Genomic DNA, 18,827 nt, shown 5'->3' on the forward strand with positions numbered 1-18,827 from the left:
CCACAGACACACCGCCCCTCCATCCCCTCTCCACCAGAGACGCAGGAGGAGAACAGCCTGAGGGGCAGAAAGGAGTTTTATTTGGGCCATCGCTCGACCCCTTTTAATGTGCAAAGTGATTCACAGCTGGGGGGGGGGAGGGGCTGGTCTCTATTTACAGCAGACACACACACACACACACAAGCACCAGCTGTGAGCAGCAGAGGACAACACCACGGGAGCGGGGGCCTGCAACTGTGCAGGAAGACATACTGTGTGGTATTGTCTCGGCAACTCTGTGTGTGTGTGTGTGTGTGTGTGTGTGTGTGTGTGTGTGTGTGTGTGTGTGTGCATGTGTGAATGTGAATTCAGTTCAAAGGTAAACATTTATACTAAACAAAGCTAACAGCTCTTTTATTTTGCCTTACACAGCCGCTGTAAACCCCCCCCCCCCCGCACCCTCCATTCCTGAGTCCTGTTGCGCACGTCAGGCACATGTGCAGTGTGACCCACACACACACACACACACACACTCTCTCTCTCTCACACACACACACACACCAACCCTAAACATATACAAGCAGAGGTGGCGAGACAGGCGGTCAGGCCGGAGCACGGAGCAGAGTGCAGCTGCTCTCAGGCGTCCAGGCCGAGCGTCCAGAGCAGGCGTCCAGAGCAGGCGGCCAGAGCAGGCGGTGCGGGGGCTAATCACATTAGTGTGGGTGGGGGAGGGGGGCTGAGTGGCCACATTACAGGGCAGGAGGAAGGAGAGGGCCATCTGGGTTACTGGGTCCTCACACACACACACACACACACACACACACACACACACACGCGCGCTCCCCTCCCCCAAATTAATCAGATAAAGAAGCCGCATAGCTGAGCAAATAATCACTTTAGCAAACAGATTCTCCTCCCATCAGCCCTCTCCTCTAGGCTGGAGAAGAGAGTCACACACACACACAAAACACACACAAAACACACACATCACACACACACACCGACTAACACCTTTTAATGCGATGGGAAATTACCTCTCCTGAGCTGCACTTAGGTGAGGGATCTCAGAGGGAACCAGTATCAGTATCGGTGCCTGTTCTCGTCTCTCTACACGGAGGAACCCTTCCACACACACACACACACACACACACACACACACACACACACACACACACTCAAACACACACACCTCCACAGCCAGTTATAAAGTCATGCTGTACAGTGACCCTTTGGGACCCACATCCAGGCCGACCGCAGCAGACTCAGAGAGGGTGTGTGTGTGTGTGTGTGTGTGTGTGTGTGTGTGTGTGTGTGTAAGGAGACAGAGATGTCTTATGCAGACAGAGAGGGAGAAAACTTCAAGGCTGTGTTGGGTCCAAGGCCTCCTGAAGACCTCCATTAATCACCGCCACTGAGCTACACTACATGGCCAAAGACACACACAGAGCCTCCGCCGTAATGCGTGTGTGAGATGAGTAAAGAATCAGTGGTGTGTGTGTGTGTGGGTGTGTGTGTGTGTGTGTGTGTGTGTGTGTGTGTGTGTGTGTGTGTGTGTGTGTGTATATTGTAAAGTACCAGTGGTGTCCTCTCTGAGTCCCAGAGGCGGATGGATCTCCTGAAACTGTCAGCAGTGATGTACGCTCCCTCCTGCAGCCGCCTGCACATCAGGATGCACCTAGCGCTGATCTCTAAAACATGCGCTCCACACACAGCCCTGCACACACCAGCTACCCATCTCTAAAACATGCGCTCCACACACAGCCCTGCACACACCAGCTACCCATCTTTAAAACATGCGCTCCACACACAGCCCTGCACACACCAGCTACCCATCTCTAGCCACTTCTGCAGCTCTGGGCTGGGCTGGGCTCGAGCGTTTCCCTTTCTGGGATTAGAGTGGCCATGGTGAGCGCCCATACGGCCATCAGATTCCACACTGCCATCAGATTCCATACGGTAATCAGATTCCATACGGTAATCAGATTCCTTACCACGCGGCAGCTGCCGACCCCATGTGGCCCACAGGCAGCCTTTCTCTGCCCCCCCCCCCCCCCCCCCCCCCCCCCGCCGTGCCGCTGACTCAATCTTTAATCCAGAGCAAATAATTGGGCCATCAAGCCTCTTGCTGGAAGTCAGTGAATCATTTATTCGGCCTCTTGCTGTGCCAGGGGGCTGCGGGGGGCACAGGGGGCTCTTTATCCTCCAGGGCTGTAAGGGATCTGATAGCAGGGCACAGTACAGCACAGCCCCACAGAGACCCTCCGCTCTGCACAGACACCCCTCACAGGAGCCTGGAGACGGCTGGCTGATAGGAAACAGACTGGACGGAGCTGATGGGTGATAGTAAACAGACTGGATGGAGCTGATGGGTGATGGGAAACAGACTGGATGGAGCTGATGGGTGATAGGAAACAGACTGGATGGAGCTGATGGGTGATAGGAAACAGACTGGATGGAGCTGATGGGTGATGGGAAACAGACTGGATGGAGCTGATGGGTGATGGGAAACAGACTGGATGGAGCTGATGGGTGATAGGAAACAGACTGGACGGAGCTGATGGGTGATAGGAAACAGACTGGATGGAGCTGATGGGTGACAGGAAACAGACTGGATGGAGCTGATGGGTGATAGGAAACAGACTGGATGGAGCTGAGTCAGCTGACAGACGACAGAGAGAGGTAAGAGCCGAGGCCCACAGCACCATCCCATCCCCAGCCCACCTCCTTCTTCTTCTTCTTCTTCTTCTTCTCCTCCTCCTCCTCCTCCTCCTCATCCCTCCTCCTCCTCCTCCTCCTCTGCTGGCCCAGGCCCACAGCACCATCCCATCCCCAGCCCACCTCCTCCTCATCTGCTGGCCCAGGCCCACAGCACCTCCCATCCCATCCCCAGCACACCTCCTCCTCCTCCTCTGCTGGCCCGGGGCGACAGTAATCCTCTGAGGACGGATAGTGGGGCATCTGACAAAATGGATCGTCTTTCAAACAAATGGACACAGGTGTGGCCCTCCTGTGTAACAAAAGCTTATCCCTCCTCAGGATCATCGCTGGTCTGTGAGATCATGAAGAGGACCGAGTAAAAGAGTTCATGAGAGAACACTGGTGATCGGGACAGGGCTTAGAACCCTGGTGATCGGGACAGAGTTTAGAACCCTGGTGATCGGGACAGGGCTTAGAACCCTGGTGATCGGGACAGGGCGTAGAACACTGTTGTCTTCTTCTCTTCTCAAAGCCTTCAGCAGTCTCTGCTTTTATGAGGACATCAGAAACATTTCAAAACCAGGCAAGGAAAGACCCGACAAACACAACAACAACATAATACACAACAAACCAAGACAAACACAGTCTCACTAGGTACTTGCTCTTCACACACACACACACACTCTCTGCTGAAGCCCCTGTTACTGAGGCATTACATTCCTCTACCAGAGGGGCCTCCTCTCCCCCTTCTGCATACACCTCAATGCAAACAACACACACACACACACACACACACACACACACACACACACACACACACACACTTTAATGCCCCATGCCAGGAGCTTCCCGTGGGGCCAACATGGGATACTTCTGAACAAACCCTGTTGGTGCAACCACACACACACACACACACACAGATGGGGAGGACGTTGTGGTGCAAACACACACATCAGAGAAATGTGTAAAAGACCACACTGCTGTCACCCCTCTCACACACACACACACACACACACTCTCTCTCTCCCCCCCAGGATGCAGGCCATGTCTAAATGGATCCTGTAGGTTCCATCTCTGATGAGCGACTCATGACCTTACGTCCCCACCCCGCACATGCTCAGTGGCCTCCTCCACGACACCGTCACCAGGACACCGTCTCCGCCCCGGCTCCTCAAAGACACGTCTGTCTCCGCCTACGTCAGCGCTTATCAGGGATCATTTCCCGCATGAATAGTGTTCACAGAGCGGCTCTCTTTTCCTCTTTGTCTGTGGGCTCCAGCCTAGCAGCGTGGGGTGGCGGCCTAATCCGCTTCCACTGGCCAAACGCGAGTCAGGACAGGCCCACACCCCCACAGGCCCAAACCCCCACGCGAGTCCGAACAGGCCCAAACCCCCACGCGAGTCCGAACAGGCCCACACCCCCGCGCGAGTCCGAACAGGCCCACACCCCCACAGGCCCCGCGGCGCTGGACTCTACTGGGCGGAGGATAAGAGGAAATGGACAGATAAAAAAAAAAAAAAGCAAACCGCCCCCTCCTGTTGACCTCTCTGCTCAATTACCCCCACCCTGTCCATTATGGCCCCCGTGGCACCCAGTCAAACGGACTAGAAAGGTCACAAATCACAGGCCCAGTCTGCCCCGACACGCCCCCCATTCTCCTGCCAGACAGCCCCTCCCCCCTCACCCCAAAGACCCTCCCAGGGGCAAGAATTCTAATTCCACCCGGAATTTTTCCTTTGGGTGGGGCACTGCTATCTAGGTGCAGGCAACACCTCCTCTTCCTCCCCCGCTGTTGATCACACACACACACACACACACACACACACACACACACACACACACACACACACACACACACACACACACACACACACACACACACACACACACACTTCTAAACGGGGTGTGTGTGTGGTTCTTAGAATTCATACCTGGTCATGCACCAATCATCTCTTCCTCTTCTCTCTGACACACACTGGACACTTTCAAAGCCAACGAGGCTGAACTGCCTTTGCTTGACTTGCTGTGATCATAAAAGCCAATGCAAATGCTTACGTAACACCAATTGATTGCTGCATAATGTCTTAGGTGCTGATCAATTACGCAAGAGCTAAATTATGCAACAGCATTCAACACAGACCTGGCTGCTCCACACACAGACCTGGCTGCTCCACACACAGAGGCAGGGGCAGGGGCAGAGGCAGAGGCAGGGGCAGGGGCAGGTCTAGTAGCGCTCCTGTGGCTATATAACCAAGCAACCTCGTCAGCAGGGAGGGTACACAGAACACAGGGAGAGCGCTCGTCTACAGGTGGGAAGGACAGACCACCACCTTCAAATACCCTGGGATCAACTGTACACATTCAACTGTACACATTCAACTGTACACATTGTTCTAACAGGCAGGTTTCCATAAAACACAACACACCCCATCAGCGATGAATCGAATAATAAAACACAACACACTCCCATCAGCGATGAATCGATCTCCCTGTAAAGCTTGTGAAGCAGGGGGCCAGAGGGGGAAACCCAGCGCCCTTTCAAGTGGCTTCTTCCTTCCATCGAGACAAATGGGGAGTGAGCTCAACCAACCGACCGCCGCGGGGGGGTTGGCTTCCATAGACACAAATGGGGAGTGAGCTCAACCAACCTACCGCTGCGTGGGGGGGGGGTCCAAATATCAGTTACTAATGACAAAGCCCACCGGCCCTCAAGGCCACACATCACGCATGCGTCCGTTTCAACTACAACAGCAGCGCCTACGCTTACTGTCACCTCCCAGCTCGTCACCTCACAGCTCGTCACTTCACATCACTCCAACCCCGCTGGTGGGAGACACAAGCAGACTGGCGGCCGCGGGGCCATCACACACACACACACACACACACACACACGAGAGAGAGAGAGAGAGGCGCTGCAGTTTTACACTCAGTCGCTCACACGTTGAAGGCCACACAAAGGCTCCCTGTGTGTTACAGTAGCAGGGTAGCTGGATGAGGGTAATTGGGAGAGACGGGGGCAGAAGCCTCCACGATGGGTGGCTGTACTGACGCGCGCACACACACACACACACACACACACACACACACACACACACACACACACACACACACACACACACACACACACACACACACACACACACACACACACACACACACACACACACACACACACACACACACACACACACACACACACACACACACACAGGCTGTGAGTGCGGCCAGTGCTGCCCAGACAAAGGGACGCGGGGGGGGGGGGGGGGGGGCTCATTACTCTCCAGAGGCACACAGGCCACCAGCCCGACAACAATCAGCACTCAGCACTGGAGATCAGATGCGCTTTTCATACAGCCTGTCCCAGGCGGGAATATTGTGGGGTGGAGTGGGGGCATTTTTGTTCCACTTCTGTAAAAGGGAGATGGGTGTGACTACTGTGTTGTCAGAGCACACAAATCCGACATGATTGGTGCTAGTTTAGTGGCCATGATGTACACTAACTTTGCTTGAGTCGAGACATAGCTATAAATCTGTACGGCTTAATGTACACTAACTGTGCTTGAGTCGAAACATAGCTATAAATCTGTACGGCTTGCAAGCGCCTGCCGACACCGAGTTTACCAGTCGTTGTTTTTGAACGTCACTGGTTGGCTAGTTCAACTCCAAAGCGTATGGTATTGCGCATTCGAGACAATTTGGAATTCAGAATATCCAACATGACGTTTCCCAGCTCCGACTGTACTGTGTCCGAGCCAAATGTAAACACAATGACGTGGTGATGACTCATCAGTGGACTTGCTCGTTAATAATTATGTTCAAGTTCTTTCTTTTGACACACTGCCTCCTCAGGCATCTTCTCACACATCACGTTTTTTTAACCTGCGATACAATCATGGTCTCTTACGTACGTTGCCATATTGAACAATGTCAAAACAGATTTAATGACGCACCTCACTGAAGCCAGGGATATTTTTTCCTCAGAGTCGGAGATCCGACATCAAATGGCTTTCTAGTGCAATTTTCCGAGTTGGAAATGTTTTTGAATGGGGCATTATAGGTCAAGCTAGACTTAAACGTGACACCTCTGCTACCGGAACGCTGGCATGCTGTCTAAAAACACACACTGGGGTTTACACATTACACTACACACAGCGCCTCAGTTTGGTTCCGTGTAAACAAGGGAGGGTGGCATACTAAGGGGTGAGGGCGATATAGGGGGGGACCCCGTTTCAAAAGGACTAGGGAGCGAGGGCGATATAGGGGGGGACCCCGTTTCAAAAGGACGAGGTAGCGAGGGCGATATAGGGGGGGGGACCCGTTTCAAAAGGACTAGGTAGCGAGGGCGATATAGGGAGGGGACCCGTTTCAAAAGGACGAGGTAGCGAGGGCGATATAGGGGGGACCCCGTTTCAAAAGGACTAGGGAGCGAGGGCGATATAGGGGGGACCCCGTTTCAAAAGGACTAGGGAGCGAGGGCGATATAGGGGGGACCCCGTTTCAAAAGGACGAGGTAGCGAGGGTAATATAGGGGGGGGACCCCGTTTCAAAAGGACTAGGGAGCGAGGGTGATATAGGGGGGGGACCCCGTTTAAAAAGGACGAGGTAGCGAGGGCGATATAGGGGGGGGACCCCGTTTCAAAAGGACGAGGTAGCGAGGGCCATATAGGGGGGGACCCCGTTTCAAAAGGACGAGGTAGCGAGGGCGATATAGGGGGGGACCCCGTTTCAAAAGGACGAGGTAGCGAGGGCGATATAGGGGGGGACCCCGTTTCAAAAGGACTAGGGAGCGAGGGCGATATAGGGGGGGACCCCGTTTCAAAAGGACTAGGGAGCGAGGGCGATATAGGGGGGGACCCCGTTTCAAAAGGACTAGGGAGCGAGGGCGATATAGGGGGGGACCCCGTTTCAAAAGGACTAGGGAGCGAGGGCGATATAGGGGGGGACCCCGTTTCAAAAGGACAAGGTAGCGAGGGCGATATAGGGGGGGACCCCGTTTCAAAAGGACAAGGTAGCGAGGGTGATATAGGGGGGGGACCCCGTTTCAAAAGGACGAGGGAGCGAGCCCTGAGACGTCTGACTGCAAGAACACAACCACAAACATGACAGAAGGTTGTGGCTGAAGAACAGAGTTCTACTTTTACCACGTGCAAAGCAGTAGATAAACCTGCAATCCGTGCGCCTCCACGTATATATTTATGGCTTCTTCAACAGGTGGCTATACCAACGGCAGACACAAAAGGTAGCTATAGCAACGGCAGACACAAAAGCCGATTCACGAAAATGAAGTGCTGTCGCCCAAGAGAAACGGGAGTTGTTTGGGCCTGCCCAGTACTGGACCGCTGTGTGAGTTTAGTCTGCTGCGCATGGTACTGGTCTGATGTGTGTGTATGTGTGTGAGAGAGTGAGAGTTTAGTCGGGTGTGCGAGGTACTGGTCTGATGTGTATGTGTGTGTGTATGTGTGTGTGTGTGTGTGTATGTGTGTGTGTGTGTGTGTGTGTTTAGGGATGACCCCTACTGGTCCTTTCTGTGTGGCCAATGGCACCAATGGCAGGCAGCTCGGGTGTCAAATGTTTATTATCCAGCATCACCTCCTCACGGTGCACTGGCCATCTGTCTGTGGTGCCTTCTCACATCTTCAGGAGTTACCCACCCTTCTGTTTGGGCCTCATCTGTCCTCCTCTGACCAATCAATGACGGCCCCCAGGGCCTCTGTGCTTACCTCAGCATGGGGCTCATCTCTCAGGGCCTCCTCATGCTGACACACACTCAGGTCAACGCAGGGAGAATGGCCGAGGAGAAACACCAGTGTTGGGTCAAAGCGATGGAGGAACACCAGTGTTGGGTCAAAGCACTGGTGTAGATGGTCGTCAGAGAGCCAGTTTGGCCAAGACCACGGCAGGGAGGAGGAGGAGGAGGAGGAGGAGGTGTTAGTGTTCAGGAGAGCGTTCCCATGGCAGCCATACTGCCCTTCCTTCAGCTGAGCGGCGAGCTGATCCCTTCCACACACGCCGTCACATCACGTCCTCTATGCCAGAACAAGTCTGAGCTGGTGAGTGTGTGTGTGTGTGTGTGTGTCTGCTGGCTGACTGTCTGAGGCCGTCCAGTTAAGTGTGAAAATCCTTACAGGGGCAACCCCCCACCCTCATTTGGAAATGCCATTTGGGGCATCTGTTGTCTTTTGTGTAACTGGTGCCATCAGAGCACCCCCACCCCAAACACACACACACACTACCCCCCCTCCCCCCACACACCTCCAGCAGTGCAACCTGATCCCACCGCCACTACTCAGCATCATTCTATACCAAACAGCACACAGAAACACAGCACAGATGAAGAGGGGAGAAGACAAAAAGAGAGAGAGATGGACAGATCCTTCCCCAACACTAACCCCCACCGCATATCCACAACACAGGCCCTGAGCCAATAGGAGCTCGGCTAACAAAAGTGTGTCACTCACAACGCGCCTGCAACAGAAGCCTATAGAGTGGGGCTTCTTTTTCTATTAGCTAATCAATTGTATCGGGCTAATCACCAATTTACGTGAACAAATCTCTCCGAAGGTCACAAGCACAGCTGTGGTGTTGGATTTACACAAGCCAACACGGGTTTGAGACAAACTTTTGTGCTTGTTCACAATGCTTCTCCTAGCATGGAGTCAGTCATTCATCTGCGGTAAAGGTAGCGATAGCACTCACACTGCACAGGGCAATCACCCAGCTGTCAGCCTTTAAGCCGTCCGTCGCCCGCCCACACAGCTATATTTGCTACGGAGAGGTAGTGTTCAGAGCCCTGGAAATAGAGGCCGACATGGGTGTGACAGACACACACACACACACACACACACACACACACACACACACACACACACACACACACACACACACACACACACACACACACACACACACACACACACACACACACACACACACACACAAACACAAGGACACACACGCACACACACACACGCGCACACACACACGGGTGTGACGACAACCTGGAGCTGATTCCTGTCAACATATCCAGTCTCCATAGCATAGCGGCAGCAGGCGCTCGCATGGTGCTGCGTCGGAAATAAAATGCCAGCGAACAATAAAAGGCTGTTGTCACGGCAGAGGGATTTATGAGCGCCAGCAGACCTTTGAGTTTCCCATCAAAATGCCACACGATGCCTATAAACTTCACAGGGCTGGTTTCTAACGTCGGTCACAATCTGACCTGTAATGACAAACACATGTATGTATATGTGTGTGTGTGTGTGTGTGTGTGTCTGTGTGTGCAAGCAATGGTGAAGTAACCAACCATCCTGGTTGAAAATAAAGGTCGAATGCAGCCATGCAGGCTACTCAATTGTACTTCAAATGAATAAAAGCTGAACAAAATCAATCAATTCTTAAAACAGATCAATCTCTCTAGGCTTACATTAGAGAGGGGTTTAATGTCGGTCAAACCCATCTCAATGTGCTAATGGGATAAATCGACAACCTACACCTAGTCTGTACAGTCTATCACGCTATGGTTCTATAGACTCTTGTCATTCTCTCCATGTGCCCATTAAAGAGTGTTGGCCCATAAAAAAACACACTGTGACTTGTCAGAGTAATGAATCGGACAGCACTCACCGCAACCAGCCTGTGACCCAACCTAGATAAGCAATAAATCCCTTTATCACAATAAACAGAAAGGAGTTTTCTATTTTAGAGTATATACACACACACAAAACACACAGATTCCCCAGTAGAGGAGACCAAACAGAGCTGTGATCTGTATCTAAATGCATCTACAGTTAACAGAGCTGTGATCTATATGTATCTACAGTTAACAGAGCTGTGATCTAAATGTATCTACAGTTAACAGAGCTGTGATCTGTATGTATCTACAGTTAACAGAGCTGTGATCTGTATCTAAATGCATCTACAGTTAACAGAGCTGTGATCTAAATGTATCTAAATGTATCTACAGTTAACAGAGCTGTGATCTAAATGTATCTATATGTATCTACAGTTAACAGTCAAACAGCGTAAATGTTCCCTCACACACACCTCTCCTCTTCAGCGCTAATCTGACAGCGTGTCCGTTTGGACCGGCGCCAAGGCCACTCGAATCACGCAACGAGTAACAGCAGCCATGGGGAAGAGGGGAAAGTGAAAGCTCAGGAGGAGAGCGAAAGAAAGAAAGAAAGAAAGAAAGAAAGAAAGAAAGAAAGAAAGAAAGGAAGGAAGAATAACTGAATGAAACCCTTCTGTTGGGCTGGTTGCCAGGCCAACCACACATCATGGGTGTTTAAGGACAGAAGGCCGGTGCCTGGAGAAACCCCAGTCCCCGGGGAACACTGAAAGGGAAGGGGGAGAGCTGGCAGGGAAAGGGCCATAGCCACCCACCAGTAGGTACAGTACAGTAGGTGATCACGCTAGCTTCTGTTCTGTCTTCTTGCAACAAAATGACCCAATAAGCCACATAGGCAATGACAAGGTGATGAGACATGGAAGCATCCACTTCCACACGTGCTACTTCTCAGGGCACACATCTCTATTGCCGCTGGTCTATTTCTCACAGACGAACACAAAGGGTAATGGGAGGGCAGCCGCTCACCTGTTTAAAGGACTCGTCAAAGCTCCAGTCGGCCATGCCGGTAGGGGTGGAGAAGGCCTGCTGGCCGGCGGGGGGGGACAGGCTCTTGTCCTCGGGTTCGTCCTTGATTTTGGTGGGGGGGGAGCGGGCCCTCTTCTTGGCCACGGAAGGGGAGGCAGAGTAAACGGGGAACGGGTAGGGGGGCACACCGGCCGCTGCCTGCTGCAGAGCCTGACTCTGCTTTCTCAAGAACTCCAGTCCCTCGCCCTCGTCTTCCTCGCTGCCGTCATCCCCTTCCATCATCTCGTCATCCTCATCCTCCTCCCCCTCGGAGCCCCGTCGCCTCTCCACGTCGTCGTCATCGTCATCATCCTCTTCCTCGTCTTCCTCCTCACGCATGGAGTCTACGCTGCTCTGCATAGACACCCGGCTGGCCTGCGGCCCAGCGCCCACCTTCAGGGCGGCATGGTCCCTGCTGCTCTTGCCGTAAAACTCTGGGGCCAGCGGGCCCCCCTGGGCGAGGATGGCCTGCTGGGCGGCCACCTGCTGGGCATAGAGGATCTGGGCCTCCCTCAGGTGCATCTCCTTGCGCTCCATCTCCAGCTTGGCCTGCTGCTGCTTCTGGAGCTGTTCCATCACAGCCTCCAACTTCACTCCAGCAGAACCACCCAGGCCAGGGAAACCGCCCTCCTGTGATAAGCTCGCCTGAGAGGGAGGGGGGGGGTGTGACAACAAAAAAATTATTTAAATGGACCTGCATCACAGTTCGTGATGCACATATGCTTGCTTAAATGGCGTGGGGTTGGGAAGCTAAACTGAGTTATTCTGTGTCATCTGAAAGAAAGAAAAACAATCGTATAACAAAAACATACGCACGCCATGTCTTAAGAGCCACAAAAAAAAGCCCTTCGTATACATTGTAACACGCATCAGGAAACGGCCTATTGAATGGTCACTGAAAGAAAGCAGAGTTACGCCTATATCCTGGAGCTAAAGACAAGGAGTTGTAAAACAAGGAATGGGGCCATCAATTACCAACATAAAAGGACATACACGTTAGCACAACTATTCAGACCCAAACCTTTGCATTGAATGACCAGAAGTAAGTAAGTATTTTGCAGAAAACGAGCATTTTAGCATCTACACTAAATAGCGGCGACGGTGAAGCAATTTCCGGTCGGGCAATTTAATAGTGCCTTGTTGAAATTATTTATAACTCTTAGAAGATCGCATGTCAGTGTTGTTGAGCAGTGAGCAGATACTGAACCGCTTCCAAGGCATATAAGTAATTATAGGCATAAATTACACAAGCTTCGGAACATGGAATGTTAATGCATGTAAATGGCGCACTTCCGAGGAAAACAAATCAAGTTTTGCTACTTTTACACAACATACTATCCCAACTCCAGCCCATATGCATCTTCATTAGGCACGAATCCCACACTTCTTAATCGTACATAGGACTATGGGTAGAAATGATAAAACTAATAAAATAATTTCTCAATCGACAATCTCGGACCATACTGACGAAGCGGCCTCATCGGACTGCAAAGTATGCATACATTCGTGACGTGTACAACATGGATTTAAACAAGCCAACAACTTGTTCATGGTTAAGTTTGGCCAGTAACTTCAGTACAACGTTGACTAACTGTAATTAGCAACGATTTACTGTTTTAATTAGTTTCCTCTGAGAATTATGCTCCGATATGACACCTCCAAATCCAGCAAATTACCGTGTGAATCATTGATATCATGGCAGGCTGCCAACACGACGAACTTACCATTTGCGCCTTGCTGTTACTGGAGTTGTCGACCATACCGTCCACGTAAATTAACCTTTTCTTTCCTCTCGATGTGACAGCCTGTGTGGGAACAATGCACCGGGAATTTGCGCATCCACGCTAGCCCTTAATTTCAATTTCGGCAGCAACCCTTCACCCTTCCCCACTGTAGAAAAACGTTGTCGAGATTAAAAAGGGGGCCAGCCAGAGGGAAATGACCAAACTCACCTCCCGGTCTGCCGCGCATGGCACACCCCTCCCTTTCCTCTCCTCCTCCTCCTACACTAACCCCCACCCAAAGTCATTCCACGTAGGGTCCGCCCCGCGATAGCAACACGTTAAGATTTGCCCTCGCCACCAGTTGAATAATTATAGCACAAAGCAAACACAAGTGGCCATCACTCCAACCTGCGGCGGTAGTCACTTTATCCAGCTTACTTGCTAAATGCAAACTGCGTGCCGTTGTAGGTCTCTAGACTACATTTAGTAGATGTTGTCCATATTACTTGTCTGGTTTCTAATGTCCGCCACTGGGCCGTGATTAGTATGGTCCACGCACTGATAAACTAACTTACATGTATTCGATTACTGCCCTACTATTAGAAATGCCAAACTGGACCCAACTCTGTTACTATAAATAATCTAGTTTCAATAACAGCCTGAAATGGCAGGAAGCAGGTGTAACACTTGATTTGGACGCAGTGTCTTCATGGTTTAATGGCAGTTTCAATATCAGCTTGGGACATTTTATTCACGTGTATTTATGCTCACCACAGACAGAACAGTATTGGTTTGAGTACGCCCTCTAGTGGCTAACCAGAGAGGTTTCTCTTTTCACCTCCAATCGCATTCATGTTCACAGAAGACAGACACAGCAACATCGCTCATCGTCACAGAATGTCGTAAAGATAAATCTCCCTTTATTAAGTCCGTCATTATTTTACAAGCAAAAGAACATAATAAAGGCCAATTAAATATCACACATATATCATAACATCAGACTTCAAGTACAGAGGGCCGCCGTCACGTAATGTCAGCAGTCCATCGGAAGACTGGGGAGAAAACACAAAACAAAGAGATGAGACACTGAGAGAGCAACGCAGGGCTAAACATGTGCCCCTCATTTTAAATACAGGTAGTGTTACATGATTTACAATTATAAACAGGCTACACTTAATTCCATGAGTCAAGTTATTGTTGGCATGGCCCCTCACTAGTTGGTCGCTCTGGATGAGAGCATGAAAGCCAAATGACTAAATGTGCAAAAGTATGAGTCTCTTGTAAACACCAGTGTCTTCTAATACTCACCCAGACATGAAAACATCTATACTTTGTCGATGCCAAGTTCCTCAGGTGTGGAAATACCAAGTTCAGTCAGGGTTGGCCGGAGCTCTTGAATCAAGAAGGGGTAGATCTCTTTGTGGGGGCCAGATTTGTCCTAAACACAGAAACACCACCAAAGCAGAGACATCAGACAGAGCAAACAGGCACACAAGCATCTCTCAACCTGCGCACTTACTACCTTCAACCCATCAGATGCTGTGCTGATCTGACAGGAATAAACCCAAGTTACTGAGCACACAGAGTACATCAGGGCTGTGTGTGTGTTGAGGGCTGTGTGTGTGTGTTGAGGGCTGTGTGTGTGTGTTGAGGGCTGTGTGTGTGTGTGTTGAGGGCTGTGTGTGTGTGTGTTGAGGGCTGTGTGTGTGTGTGTTGAGGGCTGTGTGTGTGTGTGTTCAGGGCTGTGTGTGTGTGTGTGTTCAGGGCTGTGTGTGCGTGTGTTCAGGGCTGTGTGTGCGTGTGTTCAGGGCTGTGTGTGCGTGTGTTCAGGGCTGTGTGTGCGTGTTCAGGGCTGTGTGTGTGTTCGGGGCTGTGTGTGTGTTCGGGGCTGTGTGTGTGTTCGGGGCTGTGTGTGTGTTCGGGGCTGTGTGTGTGTTCGGGGCTGTGTGTGTGTTCGGGGCTGTGTGTGTGCTCAGGCCTGTGTGTGCTCAGGCCTGTGTGTGCTCAGGGCTGTGTGTGCTCAGGGCTGTGTGTGCTCAGGGCTGTGTGTGTGTTGAGGGCTGTGTGTGTGTTGAGGGCTGTGTGTGTGTTGAGGGCTGTGTGTGTGTTGAGGGCTGTGTGTGTGTTGAGGGCTGTGTGTGTGTGTTGAGGGCTGTGTGTGTGTGTTGAGGGCTGTGTGTGTGTGTTGAGGGCTGTGTGTGTGTGTTGAGGGCTGTGTGTGTGTGTTGAGGGCTGTGTGTGTGTGTGTGTGTGTGTTCAGGGCTGTGTGTGTGTGTGTGTGTGTTCAGGGCTGTGTGTGTGTGTGTGTGTGTTCAGGGCTGTGTGTGTGTGTGTGTGTGTTCAGGGCTGTGTGTGTGTGTTCAGGGCTGTGTGTGTGTGTTCAGGGCTGTGTGTGTGTTCGGGACTGTGTGTGTGTTCAGGACTGTGTGTGCTCAGGGCTGTGTGTGCTCAGGGCTGTGTGTGTGTTGAGGGCTGTGTGTGTGTTGAGGGCTGTGTGTGTGTTGAGGGCTGTGTGTGTGTTGAGGGCTGTGTGTGTGTTGAGGGCTGTGTGTGTGTTGAGGGCTGTGTGTGTGTGTTGAGGGCTGTATGTGTTCAGGGCTGTGTGTGTGTGTGTGTGTGTGTGTTCAGGGCTGTGTGTGTGTTCAGGGCTGTGTGTGTGTGTGTGTGTGTTCAGGGCTGTGTGTGTGTGTTCAGGGCTGTGTGTGTGTGTTCAGGGCTGTGTGTGTGTGTTCAGGGCTGTGTGTGTGTGTTCAGGGCTGTGTGTGTGTGTGTGTGTGTTCAGGGCTGTGTGTGTGTGTTCAGGGCTATGTGTGTGTGTTCAGGGCTGTGTGTGTGTTCAGGGCTATGTGTGTGTTCAGGCCTGTGTGCGTTCATGGCTGTGTCTGTGTTCAGGGCTGTGTGTGTTCAGTGTCTAGTTTCATACACATCACATATCTGATGTGTTCATACATTATCCTTGGTTCAGATATCTGATCGGCCATTAATTATGTGGTCAACCATGTCTATCTGTGTACATGTTGACGGTGCTTGAATGAATATGATTAGTTAATTAATAATAATTAGTAATTAATGAAGACCTAGGACAAGTAAAGACGTGAATACGAAAATGCCATTTTTATTCTGCAGCCATAACACCATGACTTTGGCCCAATAAGAAAATATTTGTGATCTGGGACACACTTTCATAAATGAAAAGCTTTTATCTCTAGATCTGAAAACTCAAGTGCAGGGCTTTGCACCAACAGTGTATCCCAGAATGCCTTGGTTTGTGTTGATGTGGTTACCTTGACGGCCTCCAGGATGCGGATGGCGCTGGCCAGGTCGTCTAGCCTCCGGCAGGCTCTCAGAGCTGCTTCTAGGATTTTGGGTTCCGGAACCAGGTCATACCCAATCAGGGTATTCATGCCTGCAATACAGGAAATCTGTCGTCAGGTGGGGGCGAAGACCGTACCAATTACCTGAATCACTTTTCATTGTTAAAAATACCATTTTCTTAAGACATTTTTAACTGTGGTCATAGTCCAATGTACTCAACATACAGCCTGAGGCGCAGGACATCATCAGACAGGCATGTTTTTAATCAAAGAAAGGTGCTAACTGAGAGGAAGCAATCCAGGCTTCCTGGTTTCTGATAGACGTTCTGCTCTTTTGTTTCAGGACATTTTCAAAACAATGAAGGATCGCCTGGGTTTCACTTTAACACCACATCCACACGCCTATTTCCTGTAAAGGACTGAGAGCTGTGAAAACAGCGTCATGGCTTCACACCGGGAGCATCACCTGAATGGGTCCCACTGCAGCAGGTGTCAGACGCATACATACATGCATACATACACCCATCTGAGTGCTGGGTAGCACTTCTCACATGTCCTTAATCAGGTATACCCCCACCTAACAACCGGGACTCTCCTCTCTCACACTTTTCAGTCAGGTACGTATTTCCCAACCTAACAACCGGGACTCTCCTCTCTCACACTTCTCAGTCAGGTATTTCCCAACCTAACAACCAGGACTCTTCAGTCAGTCAGTCAGGCATACCCCCACCTGAATCCCAAGTCTCCTCTTACCTTTCCTCAGCTCCCACGCATCAATGTCTGGCTTGTTGAAGTAGGTGATCCAACGAGCGTCAAACTCTTCGTCGGTCTCCTGTTTGCCATGTGAGTAGCTACGAGCAGCCAGAGGGGCTAGAATGCAACAAACAAAAAAAACATCTGTTAAGTTTTAGGTTTAACCCAGAGTCAGGAAGCTTTGAAATAAACTGATTCATACCAGCACAGCAATCTTCTGTATTTATTCAGATTTTCACAGTGACAGACACAACTAGGCCTGGCCTGGTTTGACACTACAGCTCTATGCACTTCAAGTGAAGGGTAAAGGCACTGGCTAGCATACAGGTTCCAGCTGGACTTCTGCCAATGTTCTTGCATGACCTCGCCTTGGTTGTAAAAGGGAGACTACCTCCAACTGGGCACGTAGTTTCCTCACTACAGAAGTCTGTTCTGCAACCCGTTTAACCTAGTTGTATGCACCATGTGTTAATGAGGCCACGTAGGAAAACGTCTCCGTCACCTGGCAGCAATAGAATAACGTTAGACTAATAATCAAAAAGGCATATAACATGGTGTTGTGAGGTCAACGACCAGGTCACGTTGTTAGCTAGTAAACTCACTTAATTTAGAAAACAGTAACATGAAGTCGGTTGCTTGCGAAGTTATTTAGTTAGCGAAGACAGTATGTTACTATAATTTATATACAATGTATAGTTACAATGACTTTGCTGAACAAAGATGGCTGGTAACAGTTAATCTCAAAATGTAAATGGCTATTCCATGCTGTGGGGTTTTGTTTGGTCATTCTACTAACGTCAATATTTCTTACAGTAAAGGTCCATGGTCACCTTGCTATCTAGCTAGCCAAGTATCGCTAACAACAAAACGAACACTTGGGTAGGTACCTAACTATCATTAGCAACTGTTAACAGGTGTAGCGGCTACCGTTGGATTAGGTGGTGGGAAATCAGTTCAGAAAGAGTTAATATTTACGTTACCCAACAAATGTCTTGATACACAACACTTGAGACGTGGTGCTATCTCTAACAAAGATGCTTTGTCGGATCAACGCGGGCCTTTGGCAACTAGGCTAGCCAAATGGCTAGCTAGCGGTTAAAGTTACCCCAAATAACAACCACTTACTGATAGTTATCGTTACCTCCGACGTTAAATCGAAGTCTCAAAGCAAGCTAACAGGCTATCCGAGGAGGCAAGGCCCCAAGCCTCACTTTAGTGGGTCATTGCAAGGACACAGTCCGAAGTAAAGAGGGGTTTCAGAAAAAAATGAAACTCTACCAACCAAGGGACACGTTTCAGTGTGTTGCAAAAATATTTAGGTATACTTCCGTTCGTAATACGACTCAATACAACAATCGACATGGCTCCAACACAGGCTCCATGGCAAACTCTAGCTAGCCATTCGCTACCGGCTGGTAGCTGAGGTTAATCGCTTGCTAGGTAGCTAGTAGCTAAAGGCTAACGTCACTGTGTTCGAATTCGTCGGTTTGACCCAAAGGTTGTCTTTCAGAACAGATCACTGTTATAAAACTGCGTGTAACAATGAGCAATTACCTGTGTATTGAGGTCTTGATCGTGTTAAACCCCGGACACCGGAGCATGTCAGTCGTGCGGCACTTCGAAACATGATGCGGGACAGCCGGTGGAGGGCAGCGCAGCGAAAACTGGGCTCGGGCTCTCACTGATTGCTGCGGAAACGATGGCAACCCTCTTCGCGCTTGCGCAAT

At 50.6% G+C, this 18,827-nt stretch overlaps 2 protein-coding genes across 3 annotated transcripts in view; both read right to left on the reverse strand.

The window, feature by feature from the left end:
* arid3b (AT rich interactive domain 3B (BRIGHT-like)) overlaps positions 1-13,370 on the reverse strand; it is a 33,300-nt gene extending 19,930 nt beyond the window's left edge. The window contains exons 1-3 of one of the 2 annotated variants that reach the window (XM_031564676.1): positions 13,262-13,370; positions 13,034-13,114; positions 11,271-11,954 (exon numbers count right to left, since the gene is read on the reverse strand). In XM_031564676.1, the coding sequence (XP_031420536.1) occupies positions 11,271-11,954; positions 13,034-13,069 (720 nt within the window). In that variant the 5' untranslated portion in view covers positions 13,070-13,114; positions 13,262-13,370. Of the gene's footprint in view, positions 1-11,270; positions 11,955-12,330; positions 12,397-13,033; positions 13,115-13,261 lie in introns of those variants that run through there. The other variant, XM_031564675.1, reaches the window with a different exon arrangement.
* Positions 13,371-13,931: 561 nt separating this feature from the next.
* LOC105912564 (cytochrome c oxidase subunit 5A, mitochondrial) lies at positions 13,932-18,809 on the reverse strand. Its single transcript, XM_012841543.3, has 5 exons — positions 18,655-18,809; positions 17,101-17,217; positions 16,318-16,439; positions 14,342-14,471; positions 13,932-14,085 (listed from the first exon to the last, which is right to left on the reverse strand). The coding sequence occupies exons 1-4, from the start codon at positions 18,725-18,727 to the stop codon at positions 14,358-14,360; spliced, it is 426 nt and encodes a 141-aa protein (XP_012696997.1). The 5' UTR covers positions 18,728-18,809; the 3' UTR covers positions 13,932-14,085; positions 14,342-14,357.
* Positions 18,810-18,827: the final 18 nt, after the last annotated feature.

This window comes from Clupea harengus, chromosome 3 (assembly GCF_900700415.2).
Source record: "Clupea harengus chromosome 3, Ch_v2.0.2, whole genome shotgun sequence".
In the NCBI taxonomy this organism is placed as follows: domain Eukaryota; kingdom Metazoa; phylum Chordata; class Actinopteri; order Clupeiformes; family Clupeidae; genus Clupea; species Clupea harengus.